This window comes from Crinia signifera, chromosome 8 (assembly GCF_055691185.1).
Source record: "Crinia signifera chromosome 8, ASM5569118v1, whole genome shotgun sequence".
NCBI classification, from domain to species: domain Eukaryota; kingdom Metazoa; phylum Chordata; class Amphibia; order Anura; family Myobatrachidae; genus Crinia; species Crinia signifera.
Genome location: NC_139224.1, coordinates 59096253 through 59123442, shown reverse-complemented (window position 1 = coordinate 59123442; position 27190 = coordinate 59096253). Strand labels below are relative to the sequence as shown.

At 44.2% G+C, this 27190-nt stretch overlaps 1 protein-coding gene across 3 annotated transcripts in view; it reads left to right on the top strand.

The window, feature by feature from the left end:
- The window catches only part of MGAT3 (beta-1,4-mannosyl-glycoprotein 4-beta-N-acetylglucosaminyltransferase), an 82316-nt gene that overhangs the window by 32591 nt on the left and 22535 nt on the right, over positions 1 to 27190 (top strand). Inside the window, exon 1 of one of the 3 annotated variants that reach the window (XM_083156509.1) lies at positions 14964 to 14984. The exons of 1 other annotated variant lie outside the window; for it this stretch is intronic. Coding sequence is in view for 1 of the 2 variants with exons in the window: in XM_083156507.1 (XP_083012633.1) it covers positions 15333 to 15343 (11 nt within the window). In the remaining variant the exon portion in view is untranslated. Of the gene's footprint in view, positions 1 to 14963; positions 14985 to 15234; positions 15344 to 27190 lie in introns of those variants that run through there. One more of the 3 variants, XM_083156507.1, reaches the window with a different exon arrangement.

Below are 27190 nucleotides of genomic sequence, written 5' to 3'. Positions count from 1 at the left end.
AAAGCAAAATACCCACAGGGTGTCAATCACCCTCCAAGTGAAGGCTAGCCTTCACTGACTGCCTTCAGAGGAACAGCTCGCGCATGGTGTGTATGTGCTGCCATTCGACAATCGCTCAGGCCTCACATTTACAGCCCAGTGAATGGGTCTGAATGACTCCTTAAACCATCATTTTGATGGGCTTTTAACTAGTACAAATAATTGCTCCACTGTGTACAACATCGACATAGTGATCACCTCTGAGTCAGGCCCAATAACCAATTACCTAGAAAATTTGTACCTCTAGTTCTGTTCACATTTTTGTGTAAAAATATTTCTATTTTTAAAACATTATTTTAGTAATATGTTTTGATAATTTCTAAGTATTTTAACATTTGTGATTACTGCTATTTATCTGTATTTGATTATAGATAATTTATGAGTTATAGTATATTAGCTGTAGATAGATACTGTGTGAATTATAGCAGATTAGCTGTAGTTATGAGTTACAGTAGGTTAGCTGTAGACACATAATGAGTTCTAGTAGATTAGCTATACAGATAGTCATCCTCATCTAGCCCTTTAATAGGATTAAATGAGCCAGAGTTGTCAAATTTAATCCTATGGTAGTCCCCTACCGCATTGTTCTATGTATTGTATTGCAGCTGAGAACAATAGGCTTTGGTGAGATTGGCTCACCATGGCTATCCAGAGAAGGTTAGCTGAAAAAGGCTCCATCTGTACATACAGTATGAATGATAGTAGATTAGCTGTAGACACATAGGGACAGATTCAATAAACTTCAAAAGTGACAAAATGGAGAGTAATAAACAGACAGCCAATCAGCTCCTGCCTGAGATTTTTCTAACACAGTCTGTGACATGGCAGGTAGGAGCTGATTGGCTGGCTGTTTATCACTCTCCATTTTATCACTTTTGAAGTTTAGAGAATCTGGCCCAGAGTGAGTTCTAGTAGATTAGATGTAGATACAGTATGAATTATAGTAGATTAGCTGTAGATACAGTATGAGTTATAGCAGATTAGCTGTAGATACAGTATGCGTTATAGTAGATTAGCTGTAGATGCAATACGAGTTATAGCAGATTAGCTGTAGATACAGTATGCGTTATAGCAGATTAGCTGTAGATACAACATGAGTTATAGCAGATTAACTGTAGCTACAGTATGAGTTATAGTAGATTAGCTGTAGATACAATATGAGTTATAGTAGATTAGCTGTAGATACAGTATGAGTTATAGCAGATTAGCTGTAGATACAGTGAATTATAGTGATAAATGTAGATATGAGTTATAATAGATTAGCTGTTCTACTGTGTAAATGTAAATATATTCACTATAGATATGATTTATTAGATTATCAGATGTAGTTACTGTATGAATTATAGCAGATTAGCTGTAGATATGAGTTATAGTAGATTAGCTGTATGTAAGGGAAAAAATGGAAAGGTTTGCCCACATATGTATAACTAGTTTTAGTACAATTCCCAGACTACACTGCCATTTTGATCTTTTATCCCGATCATAATCTGATGGAAAATTGTGATTGTGGCCCTGTCAGCGCCACAATTTAATCTTTGAAAACAATGAATGTTAAATATAAAGACCACTAGAAACCACTTGGCAATTTTACATGAAACAGATTATATGTCAGCATGTAACATAACAGTGTCACCTGTCATAACTCTATTGCTTGTTTATGTGCAGTTGCACAATTGTTGCTTAGGTGCCAGTGCTAGAAGGAAGTATTAATGCTTTCATTGTTGCACAGGCACCTACACCCATGTATCTTGTGATGGCAGTCTTCTTCCTGTATTATATTCTTATGTTTGTCCTGTGCATTCTTTACACATGACTAACTTACTTTGGTAATAGTGGATTTCATCAGAAACCTTGGCTGAGCAGATTCTATAATTCATTAAAGTCATTGTTTTGTACAGGTGCAGTGTCCTCTGATTCCAGATAATAAGCAATTGCGTGATTCAGTTTAATATATTGTGACTAATGTGTGCTTTACATCTACTGTATGTACACATAGTTATAAAGTGTACCTTCTATGGAAACAATCAAACAATATATGTTTTGTAATCATCCATTAATGAAAGCTTTTTTAAAGTATGTTTTGTTAGCTAACCAGAAATGAGAACAAGTCAGCTCCCAGGTAACACAAACCTGAATAGAGCCAGTAGAATCCTCCGAGTTACTATGTCAGTAGAAGCAGGGCCTGATGAAAGGATCCAGGCGCCCTAGGCCAATACACATGTAGATCCCATTGTAATGCTGCTAAACACACGTCTATAGGCTCTCAGGGACTCCCCAGTTATACTGCTCATGTGCATGTAACGAAGGTTATACAACCATGATCGAATGCTTGAATGTGGACCTGCCTGCACAGTGTATTTTATCGTGCAGTGCTGATCCCTCTGGTGATAACCAAGGCCCTCTAGTTCTGTTTATAAGGGAGGGTTTGTGGGTTCTTAAATTTCCTGTGGAAATAAATCCAATTTCCTATCTGATATGACTGGCTCACAGGGCTTTAACATGGATTCATTTTTAGCCATAGCACCATCCGTATGGTGTTTCTATGTTCGTCCCATGTTTGCTTGGCTTCCCTCTAGGTGCTCCTGTTGTTTTCTGACGCAAATATACTGATAGATTCATTTATTTGGGACCATAGTGTGTGTGTGTGTTACAGACTATAGGCTCCATTGAGGTAGGTACTGTTTCAGGGGCATCTTAAGAGAGGAGGAGGCCCTTAGTGCAGCATCCTCAAACCGGGCCCCCTCCTCTCTGTCGGGAACATTAGGGTCTGAGCACTAGAGAGTTCAGACCCTACTGCGTATGTATGAATCTCTGGAAAAAATGGCGCAGCGGACAATGTTTCTGGCAATTTTTGCAGCACTGCAAGCAGTAGCGCAGTGTTGTGGAGTCTGGACTATGGTGCTCAGGCTTCACGGTGCATGCGCAGATTGCCAGTAAAATGGCTACCACACCATTTTTCCCATGATTTCTTCAGCACTTCTGCCACCACGACTAGACTTCTGCCACACGACAGGGTAAGTATTACAAAAATGGGTGCCGTGTGGGCCACCTGAGTCTCGGGCCTGTGTGTTCCCCGCACACTGCACCCACTGTACTGATTAAAAAAAACATTCGGTACTTGTGTATTATCTGGGTGCCCGATTTTTTTATTGCATACCACTACTTAAGGCATGCGATGCGATGCAATGCAATGCAATTTTTCATTGTAAAGACCCAATTTTTAATTGTATAGTCAGCCATGGGTGATTTCATACCCCCAGTATCCAACTACGCATGGAGTTGATTTTGTATAGTGTGGCGAGTGCAGTGGATTACTTTACATGTATTCTGCATCCCCTCGTGGCAGATGTTACCTGTGCAGAGAGAGTTCAATTTGGGGTGTGTTGAAAATGAAATCTAAAAATTGCAGTGTAAAAATAATGCAGCCAGTATTTACCCTGCACAGAACCAAAATAACTCACACAAATCTAATTCTCTCTATATATGTTACATCTGCCCCACCGGCAGTACATATGGTTTTGCCCATTTTGAGAACAAATTTGTACTGCGATCAGATCTGCATAAGCTCCATTATGTAACACTTTACAGAGATCATTAAATCATTTACATCTGTTTCCCAGTGGACTTTATATCATATATTCCCCATCAGAGACACATGGTAAGAATCATTACTTTTTAGGGCAATTAAACTATATGGTTATCTTTGAGGACTGTTAGAACATAAGAATTCCACACAGTTGCCATGGTTGTAATTAAACTCATTCCCTCAGCAATTTAATGCATAAATGCTAATCACCGTGTATCCGTGCTGATGTCTGTCAGACTGTATGTAGCAAGAAGCCCCACGCCACGCCATTGTCATACACTTGTCTGTTCAGTGATGTTGGTGGTTATTATTCAGGTGTGGTTGTTGTTCTTGCTGCTGCTGTTACTATCTTTTGCTGTATGCAATTTCCATTATATGCTAATATGGACAGAAGCTAATCTGAGCATAGGGACACCCACGGCTATCACATCATTTACATCCAACAGCGTATAATTGAAACATCAGTACCATCAGGGCAAATTGGAGTCATGTGGGACTCTGGGAGAGTCTGGAGTGCCACTGCAGACATGTAGGCGGAGCTGTTCTGTTGGGATGCAGTGGGCACTAGCAACACGCCTGCACTTGTCAGACCACTCCCCATTCCCTCATTTGGAGACTTCTTCCTCTGTGCAATCGCAATCACAATTCACTCGCTGTGTGCGCGCACTGTGGCTCAGGCACATTCGCAGGAAGGAAACTGTTGCGCATACAATAGCCACTTTGTGACCAGACCTGAATAAGACTTATTGTTTTTCAGTGACATCTGACTGAGTTTCTGTCATATGGTTATGGAAAAATCTTTAGATAAATGCAGATACCTTAGAGAAAGTTAGTGTCTGGTAATGGTATAGCAGATAGACGTCTAAAACGGCCATGTTATGTTAGACCACCCTTTACAAACCTGTCTCGTTTGATGCCTAAAAATTGACAGTAATGAAAGTTAGACGCAAGCGTTAGATCGGCAGTCACATGGATTTCACAATTTTTTTGGTGGCTATGTTGACATATTGTAGGCGTGGACACTGTATAAGTGCACACTGTCCCCTTGCATGACCTCACGATGCTCGGCACACTATTATAATCTAACGCTATGTCCACTTTATAAGTAAAGTATGAACCAAGTCGACCTGTATCAAAAAAACGTGAAAAACCCCATGTCGACCATGTGACCGTCGACCACACTCCTGTCCTCTAACGTTCATTAATGTCGATACAGATGCGGTAGACTATCTTTAGGCGTTGAACTAGACAGGTTCAACTAAGTGTGGTGGACCATAACGGTCGACCTAGGCATCGTAGATCCATCGAGTCAGACCAGAAACGGTCTGTCTCTAACTTATCTTTATACAAACTGAGGTTTTTTGTGTTAAATAGAGTTTTTTTACAGTGACGTCAGCCACCCGCCTCGGCACACCGTGTCACAGCCGCATTCATATGGAAACGCCCAGCTTTTGCATGGGGACGCTTATGAAATGCTGGGTGCTCCCATGTCGGAGCGCCGCCCCCACGCAAGCACCACACCGACAGTGCAGGTCGGCGAGGGCTCTTGCACAGAAGCCCTGCACATTCGCATAAACGATTATGCGCAAGCGCCGGCGGAGCGCTATGCAAAGCCGTCCTGAAAGCCGCTCATCGCCGGGCCATACACACTGGGCAGCTTTAAGCTGAAAGCCGCTTAAACCTGCTGTTTTGAGCGACTTTCAGCTCAAAGTCGCCTGGTGTGTATGGGCCTTTTAGAGATGTTTTTCAGATGGGTAGCGCATGAAAGGTGTATAGGATTAATTTTTAATTTCTCTGCATGAACAGGTGGTTTATGGGCTCTGCATTGTGTGCTGTGACAATTATCTCCCATCTCTCAATTCTCTGTTGCTTTTTACTTGTCCTTTAATTGTTCATTGTTCCCGGCGTGTCGCATGAAGGTCCTTAAATATTCTGCATTATATTTGCACATACTAATAACTTTGTCCAAGACTCGGTCAGCTAAAATCCATCTGCTTTTAAATCGAATAAGTTGGCTTGTCAGTGACAGAACATGTCTCAAAGAGAAGGGCTGGTACTGCAGTATTTGAAGAGTCAAGTCATGCATCATATGTGGGTTTCACTGCGCTGGAGTAAAAAGCTGCTCAATTTTTTAAAATAGTGAAATATAAAACGGGGGGAATGAGCGCTATTAGAGATAGATAAAAAGGTATAGAATAAAGAAAGGATGAAAAACACCTGAAAAAATAAAATGAGGGTTATTTGTAATGTTTACAGCTCCTTTGAACTGTTGTAGTATGTCCGTGGTGTGCGCTAATTCTTTCCCTACCCGGAGTCTGGTGTCGCTGGTACTGGGAGCTCCGTGCGTGACTGTTTGCTAGTCGTGCCGCACTTCTCCTCTATTCCGTCAGGTGCTGGGATGCCGGGACGTGCCGGGGCCGGTGAGGATGGTATGGAGGTAGACGCGATGTGCCTGATGGAATAGCCGCACGCTTCTTCTCCTTTCCCGTCCGTCCGTGCTACTCCCTCTCTGCGGCAGCTGATGTGAAAGCTGTGCTGGGACCAATTTTCCGTCCTGGGGGGGGGGGGGGGGGGGGCACACTTGGGGATCAACGGATAGCCTATTCAACGCGTTTCATGCCTTTGGGCACTTTTTCAAGAATGGCTTTCTGCGTTTTTCCTTGCGTTTTTTATTCAGGAAAAATTTTTAAAACTTTATTTGTAAAAACGGAAATAAACACTAAAATTAGGTGGGAACCTCATGTTGCTTTATATACTCAATATTAACAACAACAACCACAGTCAAGGTGCCCATACACGTTGCAATTATTATATACAATATCGCATCTCGGTTTTGCAAAGAGATGATATATAGTACAAAAAGTATGTGCTATGGGCACCTTTACTTATATAGCACCAGCAGATTCCATTGCTTTTTAACAAATGGAAACTAATCTTTCATGAAAACGTCAAAAATATACAATTCGGCTTGGTAGTCCAGTGGTTAGCATTGCTGTCAGTCAGCAATGATGTTATGGCTCCAGTTTCCAGCTAGGTCAATAATTGTACAGTGTTTATATGTGCTCCCTTTGTATGTGTGCAATATCTCAAAGGATTTCAGTGTATTTCCACACTCTAAAAACATACAGATGGAGCAGCTCCCATTGGATAGAATCGTCATTCACCAGGCACCGACGGACGGTGGCGCAAGAGTCGCTTGCACGCCCCGTTCCGTCGGAGCCCTCCACCGCCCTCAGCAGCTGCCCCCGATCCCCGCCTGTCTCCCTGAAGCAGAGACGGGCAGGGAAACCACTCCCTGCCACCGTGCTAATGTCAGATGGAGCGCATGTCCGCCAGCCTGGGCCAGCTCAGGAGATCTGGTGATTCCTCAGGCTGGCTGGCAGGAACTCCATCTGTACTGGTGGTTTAATTGTCTTTGACAATAATCCATGAGTGTACATGTAATTCAGGAACATGGATTTTAAATTCCACTCGTACAGAGATGCATTTGTATTGCTTAATATGTTCTGCAAAGTGCTGCGGAATATGTGTATGTGTCATATCAATGGGGGGGCGATTCAGAACTTCTCCCGGCATGCCAAATTCGCTCTCCCGTCCGATGATTGGGGCTTACACATGTGCAAACTCCGGGAGTGAACAGAGTTTCACAGGGATGGTGGGCGGAAAGGCGGAGTATAGGGTGCGTAATCAGGGTGCATTTTATGAGTGTGCCCAAAAAAAGCTTGGTGTACCCCTGCGGATGCAGGTGTGACACTGCTTTCTTGGGATGGGAGGCTAACGTCACATGACGCCAGCACCCGCCCCATATTTGGCCATCTCTGTCAAGGATTAAAGTGTAGACTTACTTTTATACAGGAATGGAATAAAAAAAAAATCATTTGATTTCGAGCAACCATCGAATGAGTGGATGTGAATATTTGATAGGAAATAAGTGAATTGTGAACCAGACACAATCAGACATATCTTTCATTTCACTAGCTGTGGTCTTTCACTACTGCCAATGATCAATGCTTACATCCCCTGGCACTCACAATATAAATCTTACCTGTATCAGCTGACATATGTGGAATGCACATTTATGATCCACAGCAGTTAAGTGTGTGGCTACTTATTTACAGAGAGACAGGGCTGTGGCTACACAAACATCTGCTCTCTCAGTTCAAAGATAAACGCTTGCTTCAGGACAGCTCTATAATAGTATACTATTAACCCTCTGAGTGCCAATGCTGCTGTGAGAGATTTGCAAAATATCCACTAAAAATGCAAACGCGAGGAATATGAATCACTTTATTTATTTACAGTTTCTTATATAGCACAGCAGATGCCGTTGCGCTTTACAATTGTAGACAGTGATTTTAGTTATTATTTAGCCATGCGAGTGGTCAGCAGATTGCCGTATCACAGCATGATCCGCGATATATCTGTGAACAACGCCGTTGTACACAATGCCCGATAATGTGTATAGATTAATATCGCTCATTCAATCGAACGTCCGATATATTGGCAGGGGTGTATGCACCTTTAGGACCCCAGTCGGTTCACCTAGCAGGTGCACAGGTGTATTCAATACGCACTGACACCTTTTGAAAGATCCACAGTTGGAGCTAATTATTTTACCTGCTATTCTGTGAGGAGGACTGGAAAACATCAAAGGTTCGTACACACGGGGGCAATTTTGTACACTATCGCGGGAAATATGGTCGCTAAGCGACCATATTGCCGACGATGGGAGTGTGCACCGGCGATATATCGCCGGGTGCGCGCTCCCGTTTTTACCCCTGTAGTGATCGCTGGTCGCAGGAACATGCTCCTGTGACCAGCTGATTACCACTGCTGGGCTCCCCCGGCAGTTTCTTTTTCATCAGCGACCATCTCTGGTCGCTGATGAACAGGAGAAACTGAGCAATATATCTCCCCCGTGTGTACGGGGCTCAACTGTTTGAGGACCCAGCTGAGAACCTATGGCTTTGTGATACTTAATCTAAACCCTAAAGTTTTCCCTACAAGTCATCTTTTGAGAATTTCTGTCTGTGCCAGCAGGTGGAACACTACATGAAGTAACCCAGAATTGACCCACTGGTGGTACTTAAGGGGGATGTGGATTATTAGATAGATAAGGTCTAGATAGGAAGACAATAGACAAGCCAGTTTAAAAGAAAATAGAAAATTTAAATAACTCATGTCGACCTTGTCTTGCGTTTACTTTTTTCATGTCAACCTTCTGACCCTGTCCACCTATTGCCTATCCACCTTTTGGGGTAGACTTATTGACTGTCTATCACAGCGGTTCTCAAACTGTGGGTCCCAACCATAACTCCATGTTGCTGACCATCAGGCTGATGAGTTTTCTAATCTAATACCCCTTTCACACTGCAGCTCTTAACTGGTATATTTTTTAGCTTTTTAAACTGGTTAGAGTTGCAGTGTGAAAGCGCTAGTCTGCATTTACCGGTTATAAATAACCGGTACTTGCAAACGGGTAAAAAGTCATACACGGTTCAGAGCCGTTTTTTTATGCAGTGTGAGCGGCTCTGGACTGGTATATGGGACTCAGGCAGCAATGAACATGGAGCTGCTGATTACATATGCACTGCCCTGTCTTACAGCTACTGTCTGTCCTGCTTTCACACTGCAAACCTGCTTAAGACCCGGTATTTATGTGCGGTGTGAAAGTAAATACCAGGTCTTAAATGTTTAGGCAACGTGAAAGCTGTATCAGTCAGTGATTCAAGGAGTCTGAAAAAAAAAAAAAAGTTGAATTGTCGGTTACTTCAGACTCATCCCATCATGTTGTGCATCCACAATGCTCCCATGCATTGCTGTCTGCTGACTACACATGTGATGTGATGATCATTCTGCAGTAACTTGCTGGGGCCCCGTAATTATTTTCATTGATGGGGTCCCAGAGCAAAATAGTTTAAGGACCCCTGGTCTATGAAGACACTGTAGACCAGGCATGTCCAACGTTGGCCCTCCAGATGTTGTGAAACTAAACATCCCAGCATGCTTTGCCACAGTTTTGCTATTAGAGAATGCTAAGACTATTGCAAAGCATGCTGGGATGTGTAGTTTCAAAACATCTGGAGGGCCAATGTTGGACATGTCTGCTGTAGACCTATCAACCAGATGCACTGAAGGACTGGAGAACCCGCGCCATAGCCTATATGAGGATGTGCACAACACTGGTTGAATACCAGGAATTGGTTTTCCAAAAGCAGAAATGTTAAGAGGTCCAGGTGTGGTGTTAGGTGCTTGAAAAAGGGCCAACCGCCTTTTTAAACCTAAAAACTTATTCTTTTAGAATTGTGTGATTGAAACCCATTTTGCTGCATTTGGCATTGGTGTTCATCCTAGAAATGGTTTTGGCAGTGCATAACATTGTGTGGTTTGTTCACTCTGCCTGCTTACTAAAGGATCCGTGTTCTTTTGCCATATTGCTCAGTGATCTATCGGTCATTGAACCAGATGAGAAGATCACTATGTGTGCGGGTCTGGGAATCATGTCCAGGATTATCATAGCAGAACATACTAGTCTCTGTAACACGTGGGAGTAGTTGCAAGAAAGAAATTAAATAACAAATACAATAACATGTGATCAAATGTCACTTGTCTTGTGTTTCTGGGCCGCTAGCAATGTGATGAAATGTGCTTGTGACCCCATGGAAACTGTTGTTTTATGAAGTGTCTTTTAGGAGCTTTCCAGGAATATAAAAATGAGATTGCAGACACGCAAAGTCTAAATACTTTCACATGTCCACAGAACGTCCACCTCAGAAGCCATGTGTATTTGATAACACTAATTTGAGCCCCAGAAAAGGGGTTTCAAAGAAATTACATGACATTCAAATGAAAATAAATTCACAAGTGAACATCTATTATTACTTTATAAATATTTTTAGATATTACAATAATGGATTAAGCCTTAATTTGAGCTGGAACACACAAAAATGCAGTTTTATATTGGTCCTATACCAGGGGTAGCCAACTCCAGTCCTCAAGAGCTTATAACAGTTCATGTTTTCCAGCTCACCTCACAGGTGCACTCGTTACAATACTTGCCTACCTGACCCTCTCCATGAGGGAGAAAATGCTCTGTTCCTGGACTTCCCTGTAATGTAGGATTGCCATCACCTGTGGTGAGCTAGGTAATTGATAAGAAAGGTGTTTCACCACAGGTGATGGCAATCATACATTACCCGGTAAGTCCAGGAACAGAGCATTTTCTCCCGCATGGAGAGGGTCAGGTAGGCAACCCTGTTTTTAAACGTTTTTTTTTTTTTTCCAACCCTGGAATAAACATTAAATAAGGAAATTAGGGAGGATTCAGTTCATGGTGAACAGATTCACCTGGCCAAATCTGCACAATACCCACTGCTCAAAAACCTAAATTTCAGCAAATGGTGGAGCACATCGACCGGTTGAAGGGTGTGATTCGGACTGCCATTGCCAATGTTTAAACACAGCTGAAACAACAATGGGATGCTGTCAAAAGGTTGTCACAAGCAGAATGTCAACATTTTTAAATGATTTTTTACCATCCCAGTGGACATAGAGGGAGCGTGGTACCTATGTAACCATAGACACCAAAAAAGGTAAAGAAAAAAATTCCCACGTTTATCCTTCTTCCATGTCAACTGTTTTTATGTTGACCATTTCATTATTTTGTGTCAACCTAGACACTGTCGACCTAACAACCCATACCCACAGCATCTCACCCCCTTCACCGGCAATTGACCCTGGTTTGCTACAAGTGTTAAAGTACTGTTCAGGGACATTTATTGCAGTTGGTCAACACAGTGTTTATATTAAGGACTTTTTTGCCTTGTCATGTTCTGCTTAACTGTTTTCATACATGTTTTTCCGTGTAGGTTTAGAAATGTTTAACAGTGTGCCACATACTTTAAAACATGAAGAGCACATCACCACATATGATCTAAACTTAGTGTTCTTTTCCAAATAATCGGCATTGCCATGGTTTTTGATCTTTCCTCTGGTTCCCTCACTTAATGGAAAGTAGAAGCCAGCCGGTAATGGGAATCAGAAAATCAATAACAAGAGTTGTAAATCTCTGTATAGAACAGCTGTCTCTACTCAGGAACACCCCATGAAACACGAGGACCAGTCACATTAATACCCTTTTTGGACATACTACCCGGGATTATGGACCCGGTTCAATCCCGGGTTTTTTAAAATCCTGGGTCCATTGCAGGTGCGCAGGACCCAGCATTTTAGACTACTAAAACCCAGGGTAGAACCATTTAGACATATGCTAGTCCCGGGATTGTGTGCGTGCACGTGAAATTCCCGGGATTTTGCCGTAGGTCTGAAAGGGGTATGATTAAGTAACAAAGTGTTTTTAATGCAGATGATTAGAATTACAAAATAGGGTGTGGATTTTTTGATCGACGGATGTCTAGGTCAACCACTGTTGGTCGACAGGAAATAGTGCAACACATGAAAAAGGTTTATATGTCTAGTTCAACATTGACAAAAGATCATCAAAATAGTCGACACAGAAAAAAGTTGACACAGGTTTTTGTTTGACATTAAAACAAACACTTAAGCAGCCCATACACGCTGCTATGAGTGCTGACCCGAGTGTGCTTTGAGGTGCGCGCTCCCGCGCACCTCATCGCACAGTACAAAAAGTATATGCTTGCACATACGTTTTGTACCTAGTTCTCATCAAATCGCATGGCATTGCATGCACAACGTGTGCACATGCAATGCAATGCGATTTGATCCGTGCTAGTACAGCACGGAAAGCACGCCCATAAAGCAGCGTGTATGGGCTGCTTTAGGTGATGCATCCAGTCCATAGGTCGACAGACTAAATGTTGACATGGCAATGGATTACACATTACAATGTCGACATGAGTTTTTAAAAAAAGTTACTTTATTATAATTTACCATCTACATCACTGGTTCCCAACCCTGGCCCTAAAGTACCCCCAATAGTGCACGTTTTCCAGGTCACCCAGGTGCACTCATTATTCAGACACATTTTAAAAGACCCACAGGTGGAGCTAATTATGTCACTTGTGATTCTGTGTGGAGACCCGGAAAACATGCACTGTTGTGGTGGTACTTGAGGACCAGGGTAGGGTGACCAACTCATCCCTTTATCTGGAACACGTATTAATTACACAGGTTCTGTGGCTGGCTTTCACCTGGTTTTAAACTGCCACACCTCAAAACTCCATTTCACCTGGTTTTAAACTGCCACAGAACCTGTGTAATTAATATGTGTCCCGGATTAAAGGGATGAGTTGGTCACCCTAGTCCAGGGTTGGGAACCACTGATCTACATGGACTCCTACTGGTAATGGTAAAATGTACCCGGCGCAGCGGCACCTAGGCTGAAGCATGGTGAGGGAAGCAATTTGGGATCCTTGTGATGACATTTACAATTGTTGAATTTTTCACATGTTGACCATATCCATATTATGTAAGGGAATAGAAACATGAATTCCTTCACCGAAGGGCACGTGCATATGGATGTTCCAGAGAATGAAAATGCAACTCTCATCAGACTGATCTACTGTATGTGCTTGTACAAACACGTCAGTTCATGTTCAGCATACTTCATACAGTCAGTAATGTATGGCAGCCCCCATATCCAAAAGAGGTGACGACTGTGATTTGACTCAGCGCACGCCACTCCCCTCTTGTGGTTTTATGTCAGTATGAAAAATATTATTCTCTCCCAAGTAAAAGAAAATTAAATTGAAATTCATAAAAATGTGACACCAAAAAGAGGACAGTATTGGAGAAAACAAAGCAATCACAGCACCTGCGGTTTAGGGTCTGAATAAAGCTATGAAACCAGAATGCAATTCCTAACGAATATACTGTGAACACTGCTTTATTTTTTTTATTTTAAAATGTGTAAATCCTATGTACAGTATGCACATTTACATACCTCCCAACATGACCTTCTCCAGGAGGGACACAATACTCTGTTTCTGGACTTCCCTGGTAATGTATGATTACCAGCACCTGTTTTAAACAGGTTAATTGATAAGAAAGGTGTGTCACCACAGGTGATGGCAATCATAAATTAAGAGGAAAGTCCAGGAATATACCATTTTGTCCCTCCTGGAGAGGGCCATGTTCGGAGGTATGCATTTACATATAATATCTGAAAGATTTCGCAATCCAGAGTGACATACAGCCATAAGCAAACGAGCATGTGACACTTACAGTTGGTCGCTAGTTCCCCAGTTCTTTGCCACTTTCTATTTTCCTCCTTACATTGTTATTGCACAAATGTGGCCTGAACGCATTCATCTGTGAGTTGTTTGCTGGCATTGATGAATGGATTCAGCACAGGTTCTTGCAGCAAGTATGGAGTGACTGTTTGCGCACTATAACACAGTTCTCAAAGTCGGTCCTCAGGACCCATCACAGTGCATGTTTTGCAAGTCTACTCACAGAATCAAGTGATATAATTAGCTCCACCTGTGGATCTTTTAAAATTGTGTCAGCGAGTAATGAGTGCACCTGTCTGGTGACCTGGAAACGTGAACCATGTGTGGTCCTGAGGACCGAGTATGAAAACCACTGCACTAAGATTATCTTGTAATCTGACTGGTGAAAACAAAAATCTGGTACTGTATGGGAGCATATGAAAATCAAACATTTGCTCCCAAACTCTCCAAAATGGACTATGGGCGTTCAGATGAAATGGTGAATTACATTTGATTTAACAAATGTTTCCAAACATTTGTTGTTGTCCATTTTCCAATGTTTGGGAGCCTCTAGTTGACGGTCATTTGTGTCCATACATTACCAGATATTTGTTCCCACCAGACAGATTGGACAGATAAATCTGTGTGTATCTAGTTAGTAGCAAGTAGCAGAAACAGGTCAGCGCTGTTCCTGATGTAAAGTGAGAAATGATGTAAAAAAAGAAAAGTTTATAGTATTAAAATTAGGAGTCTTCAGGGATACGGAGTGCCAAAGATAAATCTGTAAATTGTGCATGTGTCTGGAAATGAGGCAGAGATCACTGTGTTTGAATGAAGATTGTGTGCCTAATTCACCTGTGTTTGAGAACCAGTGACCTGCCAGCAACCATAAATCTCTTGCTAATGTGTAAAATCGTCAGAGAAACAGCTAGCATTGTGTCTCAGGTTGCTCTGACTTTCTGTTTAAGCACAACTGAATCATACTTGCCTACCTGACCCTCTCCATGAGGGAGAAAATACTCTGTTCCTGGCATACTTGCCTACCTGACCCTCTTCATGCAGGAGAAAATGGGGGGAGCTAGGTAAAGGTGTCTCACCACAGGTGATGGCAATCATACATTACCAGGGAAGCCCAGGAACAGAGCATTTTCTCCCGCATGGAGGGTCAGGTAGGCAAGTATTTACTGAATAGTGAATATGAAATATGTATTGGCAGCGGATGGAAGTTGAACTTTAAACCTTTAAAACAAAGCTATCTTGCACGTATTTTATTGCCATAATAACACCAGCCTTAAGAAAAACCACCACCCCTTTCTCCTACTCTATGGCCTGTCTTCGTCCCCAGTTGTTGAAACACACCACACTCCCTTTAGGCTGGCTCTTAAATATGCAGCATTGAAAAGGAAACAACAATGATAAAGGGACTAAGCAATCTATCTTTCCGGAGGAGAAATAATGTTTCATATATTATCCATGAAGTCAGACTGGGGAGGTATTTTCAATGTGCCGTAAATGTGATGTGCTGCAGGTATGTATCAATATGAGACTGAGTTGTGATTTTGCATACTGACTGCACTATATTTAATTGTTAATACAAGACACCGCTGTATGAAGGTTTGCACATTTGTGTACAGGAGGTCACTTTTGTACACTGTGCTGCTGAACTCTGGCATGGGAGCTATTAATGATGGCAAAAAAAAAAAAAAATATATGAATGCTACACAAAGTGTGTCTTACAGAGCAGTTCTAGCCCGGTTTATAACACTGCAGAAATAGATTCAAGCTCTAGGCTTCTGCTGAGAGATGTTTTGCCATATTAATGCCAGTTGAAGTGCTTTGATGATTCACTTATGCTCCTCTGTTTATTTGAATAGCATTCATAAAATGTTGTAGGCTGAGCGTGTGGGCTTAGCATGAATTGCAGAGACGGTGGCTACATCAGCTTGGGGTTATAGAATCACAGAAATGACACATAGGTGGAGTCTAGTAGTGATTGTGCAATTAGTAATCATTACAGGTACATTTTGTGAATCACTTTAAATATGTATCAGCACCTTTTACTTATACGGGTCGTTTTGCAGCATTACTGCAGTAATGTCATTATTCATAAGGCTCCTGTATAAATGACTACCAGTGACTGAGTGATATGTAGACTAGTAAGTCTGCTCGAAGCAAATGCTTTGAAAGCTAGTCTGCTACCTTGTGATTGCCTCTGTGTTTGTGCATGTGTGAGAGCAAGAGATGTAGATTCACTCGTTGCCAACAGATGGCAGTGTTTCAGAGACACACAACTCGACTATATATATATATATATATATATAATGTTCAAACAAACTGCGGCACTCAGAGGTCTTGGTAAATAGTTAAAAGATGTGGCATTTATTTAAAATGCATGTGTACCGACGTTTCGGGGCACAAACGCCCCTTTTTCAAGGTGAGGGTGACAATGTTGTTTGCCCGGAAGGCACCGGGGCTGCTGCAACTTTGGGAGAGTGCTAGGCCGACCCCCAGTGTGTGTGTGTGTGTGTGAAAATATATATATATATATATAAGGGAGTCCAAACCGCGCACAGCCAAAAGTAATTAAGAGTGCGTCCTTTTCTTTCTTAGTAGTATTTGCAGCTTTCTCCAGGGAACCAGACCACGGTTCAATATCTCACAAACATATGAAAAGAAATGGAGAGGGAGCGCACCATGAGCATAAAATTCAATACTTTACTTGAAAGTGTAATAAAGCTCACATACATGAAAGTTAACAGAGATCTGCTTGCCAGAATAAACCCCCGCACCACGCCAACAGCTTCAGACCGGGACCAGCCGTAAACCGTCTGTGGACATCAGGTGGGTCAGGAACAGAATTGCACAGCGTCGTCAATCAGGCCACGCCCAACCGTTTCGTCATAGGTAGACTTCGTCAGGGGGTGTGACACCCCCTGACGAAGTCTACCTATGACGAAACCGGTTGGGCGTGGCCTGATTGACGACGCTGTGCAATTCTGTTCCTGACCCACCTGATGTCCACAGACGGTTTACGGCTGGTCCCGGTCTGAAGCTGTTGGCGTGGTGCGGGGGTTTATTCTGGCAAGCAGATCTCTGTTTACTTTCATGTATGTGAGCTTTATTACACTTTCAAGTAAAGTATTGAATTTTATGCTCATGGTGCGCTCCCTCTCCATTTCTTTTTATATATATATATATATATATATATATATATATATATATATATATATATATATATATGATTTAGTAGAGATAAAGCGGCACTGGAAGTCTTGTGAAATCTTTTATGATGGTTCAAACATACACAATGTCCGACGTTTCGGGGATCAACCGTCCCCTTTTTCAAGGTGTGTGAGCCAGAATGACTGGAAAAGGTGCAGGAGAGTTCAGTTGTGCTCACCAGCGCCCTACTCTGCCAAAAGGGCCCTTATTGAAGGCCAGTCTACATTGGAATTTTTTACAAAGTCCTTTCCAAACTCCGTTTGAATTTTAAAAGATTGTTTTTACAACATACCGCATTCCACCGTGTACCCCTGAGGAAGTCTCTTCGGAGACGAAACGCGTCGGGTCGTTTCCTTGCGGTTCACAAGAATATGAATTTGTAAAATGTCATACATTTGTATTTTTAATAAATGTGATTGAATTATTACTCTACCTATCTGCTTGAAGCCTGAGCACACAATAAGGTGGTGGGAATTCCTACAGCGCCCTCTACATCTTTTTCTAGTTAGCACAGATTGCTCAGCACGCATTAATTCTTGGACTTTATGGTGCCCACACATCATACCAACTTTCCTCCAACCATCCAACTAGTTGGTTGGTTGGACCGATAATCTGGTACTGTATAGGGGCAAATGCCAATAGTCAATTTGCTCACAAACTCAGGAGAATTGGAAAAAACATTCAGTGAAATTGTTTAAATCAAATTGGTCCAACTACAGTACATTTTCTGAGTGACAGTTGTTGTCCATTTTCAGATTTGGGAAACAAATGACTTAATTCCAAATTACATTTGCTCCTATCCAGTACCCAATTTTTATTCCATCCAACCAACTAGTTGGTCTGATGTGTGGCCAGCATTAGTAACATAGTAATTAAGGCTGAAAAAAAGATGTTAGTCCATCGAGTTCCTTGATAATGTATGATTGCCATCACCTGTGGTGAGCTAGGTAATTGATAAGAAAGGTGTTTCACCACAGGTGACGGCAATCCTACATTACCAGGGAAGTCCAGGAACAGAGCATTTTCTCCCGCATGGATAGGGTTAGGTAGGCAAGTATGTTTTTAGTACAATGCTTGAATATCCTTCCACATATCTAATTATGTCAATGGTCTCCCCCCTCACTGTCGCCGACATTCCCTCCTTGTTTTCTTAGTAAAGTGGCCAATCCCGGGATTGGCGGGATCCCGGTATTTGCCCCCCAAAACGTCAGGGTTTCCAATCCTGGGATTTCGGGATTAGACCGCATGCGCAGTCTAATGCAAGGCAGCGTCTGAGCACTCGCTCAGACGCTGCCTGGCTTCTCCCATACCCGGCAGTGCAACACTGCGCAGCGTGAGGAGGTCAGAGGTCATGCTGCGCAGGGCACAGCCACACAACCCGCCTCAGCCATCCGCCTGCCCACCAAGCCTACCTGGCTCCCAGCCACCCCGCCGTATGAGCCCGCCTACCAACCCAGCAGCCCGCCCACTCAGCAACCCGGCTCCCAGCCACCCAATCAGCCCGGCCGCCCACTCAGCAACCTGGCTCCGCAAATGTAAGTTAATATGCGGGCGGCCAGGGTGTTTTTTATTATTAGGGAAGCCAATACCGGGAATTCCGGCATTGAGCATTTTTCAATCCCGAATTCCGGGATTGAAAAAATGCCCCGGGATTGGCATCCCTAGTTGTTAGTAGTGCCATCTCACGGTGAGCACAGAGGGATACAAGTAATGGTCTGACACTACGCAGCAGGAGAAATGCACTGGTCTTTGGAACCATACAGATAATGCTAATAGATTACATATCTGTAAATGTATACTGGTTTATGTGTGTTAGATGAATACACAGACCATGCAGAACTTGAATGAGGCTTTTCCCTTGATTGAGAGCCACAGACTACCCACCAGAACAGTGGTTTTAATGGCAGGTATGTGGGAGCGAGGAGTGGTCACAGCTCACATTTTCCATTACTATCCAGGAACCATTAGCTATGCCACTGGTATGTATTACCTTCACTCTGCACTGCTATGGTTTGTTTGCAGTTCACAATGCTGGTGCTATCTTCATGCTGCAGCTGCAAAGCATCCCTGATAAACCTGAGGGCTCTCTGCCTTTATCTCTTTATTTATGGCTTTATCTGGCTTTTTTTGATTTATTTTTATTTCTCTTTGCTTTTAGGTTGTTTTTTTTGTACCTTTGTCCCCTTCAGCTCACTGCATTTCCTGTTGTTTTTCACATTGCTTATACGCCTTCCTAGAAAACAAACAAACTATATATATATATATATATATATATATATATATATCTCCTATATATTTGGCTACATCTGTCACTCAAAGTGGGTGTCTGTGTCTATAACGCTCTGTTTCTGGACTTTCCTCTTTAATTTGTGATTGCCTTCATCTGTGCTGAACACCTTTCTGAGAAATTAACCTGTTTAAAACAGGTGATGGCAATCATACATTAAGGGGAAGTCTAGAAACAGAGCATTGTGTCCCTCCTGGAGAGGGTCATGTTGGGAGGTATGTGACAGAGAACCAGCCCAGTGAGCCCACAGACAGTGCCAGACACCCACTGCCTTCCCATGTTGCCCAGCACTGCTACTCCACAGCCACCAGGTGAGCGCCCCCCTCCCGCGATTTGCGGCAAAACCTCCCCCCCCGCGCGCCCCCCCTCCCGCGATTCGCGGCAAAAACACCCGCTCCCCCGTGAACCCCCCCTACCGCGATTCACAGCAAAAACACCCCCCGCGACCCCCCCTCCCGCGATTCGTTGCAAAAAGAACCCCCCCCACGACCCCTCCCGCAATTCGCGGCATAACCACCACCCCGCGACCCCCCCCTCCCACGAATCGCGGCAAACCCTCCCCCGTGACCCCCCCCCCCCCCCCCCCCCCCCCGATTTGCGGAAAAAACACCCCCCCTCCCGCGACCTCCCTCCCGCGATTCGCGGCAAAAAGAACCCCCCCGCGACCCCCCTTGCACGATTGGCGGCACCCCCCCTGCCACCCCCCTCCCGCGATTCACGGCACCCCCCCCCCCCCCCCGCAATTCGCAGCAGCCCCAGGATTAAATGGCACATGCAAAACACTGACATGGCTATGGTCGACAATGAAAAAGGTTGACATGAGTTTTTGAAGATTTATTTTTAATTTTTTTTTTTTTCATATTCATTGTCATGTGTCGACATGGACACCAATGAAGTGGCACACTTATGTCAACATTTACATGTGTTGACCTTTCTGTGTTGATTTTTTCTTGTGGCGATTCGCGTCACACCCCCCCGCAACCCCCCCTCCCGCGATTGGCGGCACCCCCCGTGACCCCCCACCTCCCGCAATTCACGGCAACCCCCCACCGGAACCCCTGTGAACCCCGCCCTCCCGCGATTCGCGTTACCCACCCCCGCGACCACCCCTCCCGCAATTCGCGGCACCCCCCCCCCGTGATTTGCGGCAGCTCCAGAATTAAATTGCACATGGAAAACACTGACATGGCTATGGTCGACAATGAAAAAGGTTGACATGAGTTTTTTAAGGTTTTTTTTTCATTTTTTGAATATTTTCATATTCATTCTCATGTGTTGACATGGACACCAATGAAGTGCCACACTTATGTCAACATTTACATGTGTTGACCTTTCTGTGTTGATTTTTCTTGTGGCGATTTGCGTCACACCCCCCCCACAACCCCCACTCCCGCGATTCACGGCACACACACACACACCTCCCCCGCGATTCTCGGCACCCCACCCCGTGACCCCCCCTCCCGTGATTCACGGCACACCCCCGCGACCCCCCCTCCCATGATTCGCCGCAACCCCCGCCCCGTAACCCCCCCTCCCGCGATTCGCGGCACCCACCCCCGCGACCCCCCCTCCCGCAATTCGCGGCACCCCCCCCCCCCGCGCGATTCGCGGCAGCTCCAGAATTAAATTGCACATGGAAAACACTGACATGGCTATGGTCGACAATGAAAAAGGTTGACATGAGTTTTTGAAGTTTTTTTTTTCATTTTTTGAATGTTTTCATATTCATTCTCATGTGTCGACATGGACACCAATGAAGTGCCACACTTATGTCAACATTTACATGTGTTGACCTTTCTGTGTTGATTTTTTCTTGTGGCGATTCGCGTCACACCCCCCCCCCCCCCCGGAACCCACACTCCCGCGATTCACGGCACACACACACCCCCCCGCGATTCTCGGCACCCCACCCCGTGACCCCCCCCTCCCGTGATTCACGGCACACCCCCCGCGACCCCCCCTACCATGATTCGCAGCAACCCCCGCCCCCGTAACCCCCCTCCCGCGACCCCCCTCCCGCGATTCTCTGCAATCCCTCCCCTCCCGCGATTCGCAGCATCCACCCCCCCCACAACCCCCCCCCTGCAATTCGCGGCACCCCCCGCGACCCCCCCTCCTGCAATTCGCGGCACCCTCCGCGACCCCCCCTCCCGCGATTCGCGGACACCTAAGTTGCAGTACAGGGCATCTTTCATACAATTCTAACCATATTTCTCATATACAAACGTTCACAAATTAAGGGGGCGCAGCCCCTTACGACGGTGTGAAGAGCGCCCGTAGGGCGCGATGAATCACCTAGTATATATATATATATATATATATAGAAAAGGGAGTCCAGACCACCACAGCCAAAAGTAATTAAGAGTGCGTCCTTTTCTTTCTTAGTAGTATTTGCAGCTTTCTCCAGAGAACCAGACCGCGGTTCAATATCCCACACACATGTAAAAAGAAATGGAGAGGGAGCGCACCATGAGCATAAAATTCAATACTTTACTTGAAAGTGAAATAAAGCTCACATACATGAAAGTTAACAGTAATCTGCTTGCCAGAATAAACCCCCGCACCACGCCAACAGCTTCAGACCGGGACCAGCCGTAAACCGTCTGTGGACATCAAGTGGGTCAGGAACAGAGTTGCACAGCGTCGTCGATTAGGCCACGCCCAACGCGTTTCATCATAGGTAGACTTCGTCAGGGGGTTTCCTGACCCTCTTCATGAGGGAGAAAAAGCTCCATTCTTGGACTTCCCTGGTAATGCATGATTCTTACCAATTACGTAGCTCACCGCAGGTGATGACAATCCTACATTACCAGGGAAGTCCAGGAACAGAGTATTTTCTCCCTGAAGGAGAGGGTCAGGTAGGCAAGTATGTTAAATTTATGTGTATGTATTACAGGATTCAGTGCCAAGGGACAGCACATTAGGGAAGAGGAGATAGAGAGAGGTGTGTGGGTGTATATATATATTTTGTGGGCCGGCACTGACGCCTACTGTAGTTTGCTTGCTCCAGTGCCTTCTGCAAGCATTTGTAGATGGGTGAGAATCAGTGGCACTCGGAGTCTTGGAAAAGTAAAAAAAAAACTGTATCCAATAAACATGGTGCAATACAGATAAGCGACGTTAGTTCTGCACCTTACAAATGGGGCTAAGCACCCCCGAAACGTTTGCTATCTGTATTGCACCATGTTTATTGGATAAAGTTTTTTGGTACTTGTTTAGTTTCATGGTGGTGGATATATTCGATGCGATATCGGCCAATCCGATGCATTTTTTTTTTGTTTTTTTTTAACCGGTTCATAACCCCACTATCCACTACGCATGGAGTTGATTTTATATAGTGTGGCGAGAGCAGTAATCCGTGTCCGCTTGCCACAATATATAAAATCAACTCCATGCGTAGTGGATAGTGGGGTTATGAACAGGTAAAAATCACATCGGATCGGCCGCCATGACAAGTACCACTTTTTTTGCACTTTCCCAAGACTCCGAGTGCCACTGATTCATATATATATTATATTTTACCGTATAGAAATAGGTTCCAAAAGTGTATGTATGTATGTATGTATGTATGTATGTATGTATATATAAATCTATAATGTGTGTGTTCAAAGCCCATCAAAGTGATGGCTTGTGCAATGTACTTTCACTTTGAGTTGTAACAGTTTTTGGCCCACAAACTCTCCACAGGTAGGTGGTCTGCTTCTACCTCTAATCTCTGTCTCCACAGCTGGGTCCCGCTCATTACATATGCATGGAGCGGGACCAGCACAGCGCTTCCTGCACGTCCCCGCCTTCCCTGTCTCCTTTCCGGCAGCTGCCTATCTCCCCACCAGCCCTCCTTCTCCTCCCTGCTGCTGTGTGCGGCGCTGGCAGGGAGACCACTATCTCTCTGCATTGAGCCGTCCTCCTTGCTGTGTGCGGCGGTTGCCGGCAGAGTACAAATTCGCTGTCAGGGGCAGCGAGCCCTTGACGAGTTGAATAGTGTGAGAGGGAGGGCTGGTGGCAGACAGGGAGGACGGCAGAAGCTCGGCGAGTGCACAGCGAATCCAAAACGGGATACGCTGCCGTGCAGTTGAATACCTGCCATAGAGGTAATGAGCAGATAGATGTATACCTGCATACCTCCCAACATGCCCCTCTCCAGGAGGGACAGAATGCTCTGTTTCTGGACTTCCGCCTTAATTTATGATTGCTATCACCTGTGTTCTAGCACCTTTTGTATCAATACACCTGTTCAACACATGTGATGGCAATAATAAGTTAAGAGGAAGTCTAGAAACAGAGCATTGTGTCCCTCCTGGAATGGGTCACAATTGTGGCACTCAGGGGTAGATTTATAAATTTTTCCTTACCAATCCTTAAGGGCGCAGGTTCGCTTGACCACTTTATCATGGTGAAGAGAACCTGACTTTCGCCCGTATTTATTATTGTGTGGCCGCACGTTATGGGAGTGCGTTATCCCCTCCTGCCGGGGATATGCTCCCTCCCATAACGAACGATGCGTTGGTGTCCGGCGGCGTCTTCTGCGCATGCACCGGATACCTTGGTCTCGCGTTGTGTACCCGGCGCATGCGCAGTTTTCCGCTTGCTGGTCTCCGGCGTCTTCAAATTCAAACTGCGCATGCGCCGGGTAATGTTCGCCGGGGATGCTGTGTACCCAGCGCGTGCGCAGTTTGAATTTGCAGACGCCGGAGACCAGCAAGCGGCGAAGAAGAATGCAGGAGAGCCCCGCAGCGCCAGATAATTCTGGCGATATGCACATATGAAAAACAGGAGCGCGCGGCCATCCAGCTAATTAATAAATAAGGTATATTAGGCAGGCGCCCAGTTAGATAACGTATATAACATTATCCCTCCTTCCCCATAGCGCCGCCGTTACAGCACCCGCACAGCGGGTTTGATAGATGAGGGGAAGCGCTATCCCCTGCTTTAGCGCACAGGGATAGCGCATATGCCCCATAGCGCAGTGTGATAAATCTACCCCCCAGAGACACAATGAAGGCTTTTTAAGCTATATTCCAAGCCACATGGGGCCAAATGTAATAGGGTGAGAGTTTCAGAAAGTGAGAGATTTTGGGAGAGTTTTCCCATTTTTTTAAAGCAGCAATCAATTACATGGCAAAACCAGGTTGATTTTTGCCATGTAATTGATTGCTGCTTTAAAAAACATGGGGAAACTCTCCCAAATTCTCTCACTTTCTGAAACTCTCACCCTATTACATTTGGCCCTTAGTGTCGCCATCTTTTGCTGGGTCTAAGTCTATTTGCGACAAACACTATTAGGCTGCACACTCCCTCTATCCATAGATAGGACCACTTGATGCGTATGCTCCCACAAACAAGACAAAGCTTGCTATGAATAGTCTCAGTCGCAAAATCAGTGCTTGTGGCTTCCAATTAAGAATATGTAGGTAAACAGAAGTGAATCATGTTTCTCACCAGATAAGTGGACCTGAGGAAAACATTTTAAATCACAATTTAAAAAAAAAAAATCCTGAAATTAGTAACATTTGGAAAAGGGGTGCCGTGAAAAAAATTCTGATACTTTAGGGTGCCGTGATTCCAAAAGTTTGGGAACCACTGCCTTAGAACATGATCAAAATATCCTGCTTTATAGAAGTACAGTATGTTACTCAGCACTAACTTAGCACAGAAAAGAATAGCAACCGTTGGTTCCTATGACACAGTGGATGGCCAGTATCCAAAAGGCTTTAAAGAGCATGGATGCAGCTTAATGTTACAGCATGCAATACTGACGTTATTGACCCAGCATGTGTTCTCCATGAGTCATGTATGCAGATCTTTTACTGCTTTTAGGAATCAGTTCTTCCTATTTTACACCAACTGGGGTAGCCCTGTTCTCATAACTGCCAATCATTTTACACTTTGGGCCTTATTCTGGTTCACTCCTTCTGGCAAATTCCTTCTTGGATGGACAAAACCATGTGCACTGCAGGGGGGCAGATGTAACTTGTGCAGAGAGAATTAGATTTGGGTGAGTTAATTTTTTTTCTGTATAACTGGTGAAGGTAATGTCTTTTCTATACAGTTGTAATGGTTGAATAGACTGGTTGAGTAAGTTATTGATGAAGCGTGTTACTGTTCCCTAAATATATTATGTACTTGCTGACCTCAATCAGTTGCACAAAGCAGCTAATATAGAATGTGGTGGCAGATGGGAACATGAGTATCATCTTTTTTTCCTTCCTTAAGGTAAAACCTCTCAATTTATGGGATCATTGAACTTTTTTATGTTCAAGTTGGCCTTATGTCAGTGGAGAATAGTACAGCTGTCACCTCACCCCCACTAATAGCTACTGTAATGGGGCCTGCACACGTAGCAAATTTCACTAGATTGCTTAGAAAATGACCCTTCGTCACTCCATGCGATGTACGGCCCTGTTCGGCGCTATCGCCCCGGCGATTAGTATCCAGCATGCAGGATATATCCAGCGAATCGATTATCTGGTGGGAACTAAAATGTAGAAATGTTTGGGAGAAAATGAAATTCAAACATTTGCTCCAAAACACTGGAAAATAGACAATGACAAGTCAGGCAAATTGGTTAACCATTTGATTTAACAGATTGGATTTCATTTTTTTTTCCAATAATTTTTGTCCATTTTCCAGCATTTAGGAGTGCATGGTTGATTGTTATTGGCTCCTATACATTACAAGATTTTTGTTACCACCAGACAGATTGGACAGATAAATCTTTCAATGTTTTCCCAGCTTTACTCTCTCTGCACATGTTACAGTACATTTACCCAAGGGCGTAACTACCATAGGTGCAAGGGGTGCAGCTGCTATGGAGCCCAGTGCTGAAGGGGGTCCATCTTTACTGTTTAAGTAATGTTGACACACATTTAACAACTAAAGTTGCTAAATAGGGGGCCCTTGAAAAATGTTGCTATGGGGTCTACGAATATCTAGTTACGCCTCTGCGATTTACCCCACCTGCAGTAAACATGGGGCTGAAATCGTCCCCGTTCCAATGGTGGGGGGGTCTGCACAGGGCCTCCTGTGCGAAAGCCTTTGGCATAGATCATACTGGATGAAGCGTTTGCATGTGGAGGGAGGGGGGCAGGCAGGAGGTGGCATCAGGGAAACACAGGAGGAGTGTTCCCTGCTCGGGGTAGGCAGCTGACATCAGCACCCGCCTCTTTTTCAGTGATCAGTGGCGGAAGTTTAGACTAACTTTTATTTATGAAGGGGTAAGAAATCATTAGTTGGTCAGTGGCGATTGATTTCTCTCTTTCCTTCAGCCGCATGTGTTCCCTGACACATCCCCTCACATGCTAAACCCCTATGAGTGGGCAGGGACAAGGACTATAGGAATTGCAATGCTGAAAGTTAGAACAGGTGGACAGAAAAGCTGCTACAGGACATGACTGTACTTCATCAAACCTAATCCTGTTGGTTTGTGAAAGACAGGATACCCATGTGGCTGTTGTGGGTTTAGGAAGGGATTGAGGATGAGGTGTAGATGCCAGGAAAAGTATTCTGTCAGAGAAAGGTTACATATGTTTCTGATGCTTTACTTAGTGTATACTTATACAACAAATACAAGCGTAATAGATGACTATGCTGAATATAGCAGAGCTGTCCGTTGTTATCCCCATAGCAGTCCCTGTTGTCAGGCACACTGATTGATGCCACAACAGGATTTGTCGAGTGAAGAGAATGTAGGTTAGTGAAATGTTTTTCTTCTCTTGCCGGCGGCTTGTGGATTTTCTACCTCGTTGTTAAATCTCATGAGTCATAACTGCCAACACCGTGTCTGTGTGTGTGTATGTATGTATGTATGTATGAATATATATAGTATTCTAAGAGGGAAAGTTACTACGATGGGAGTTCTATGTCACA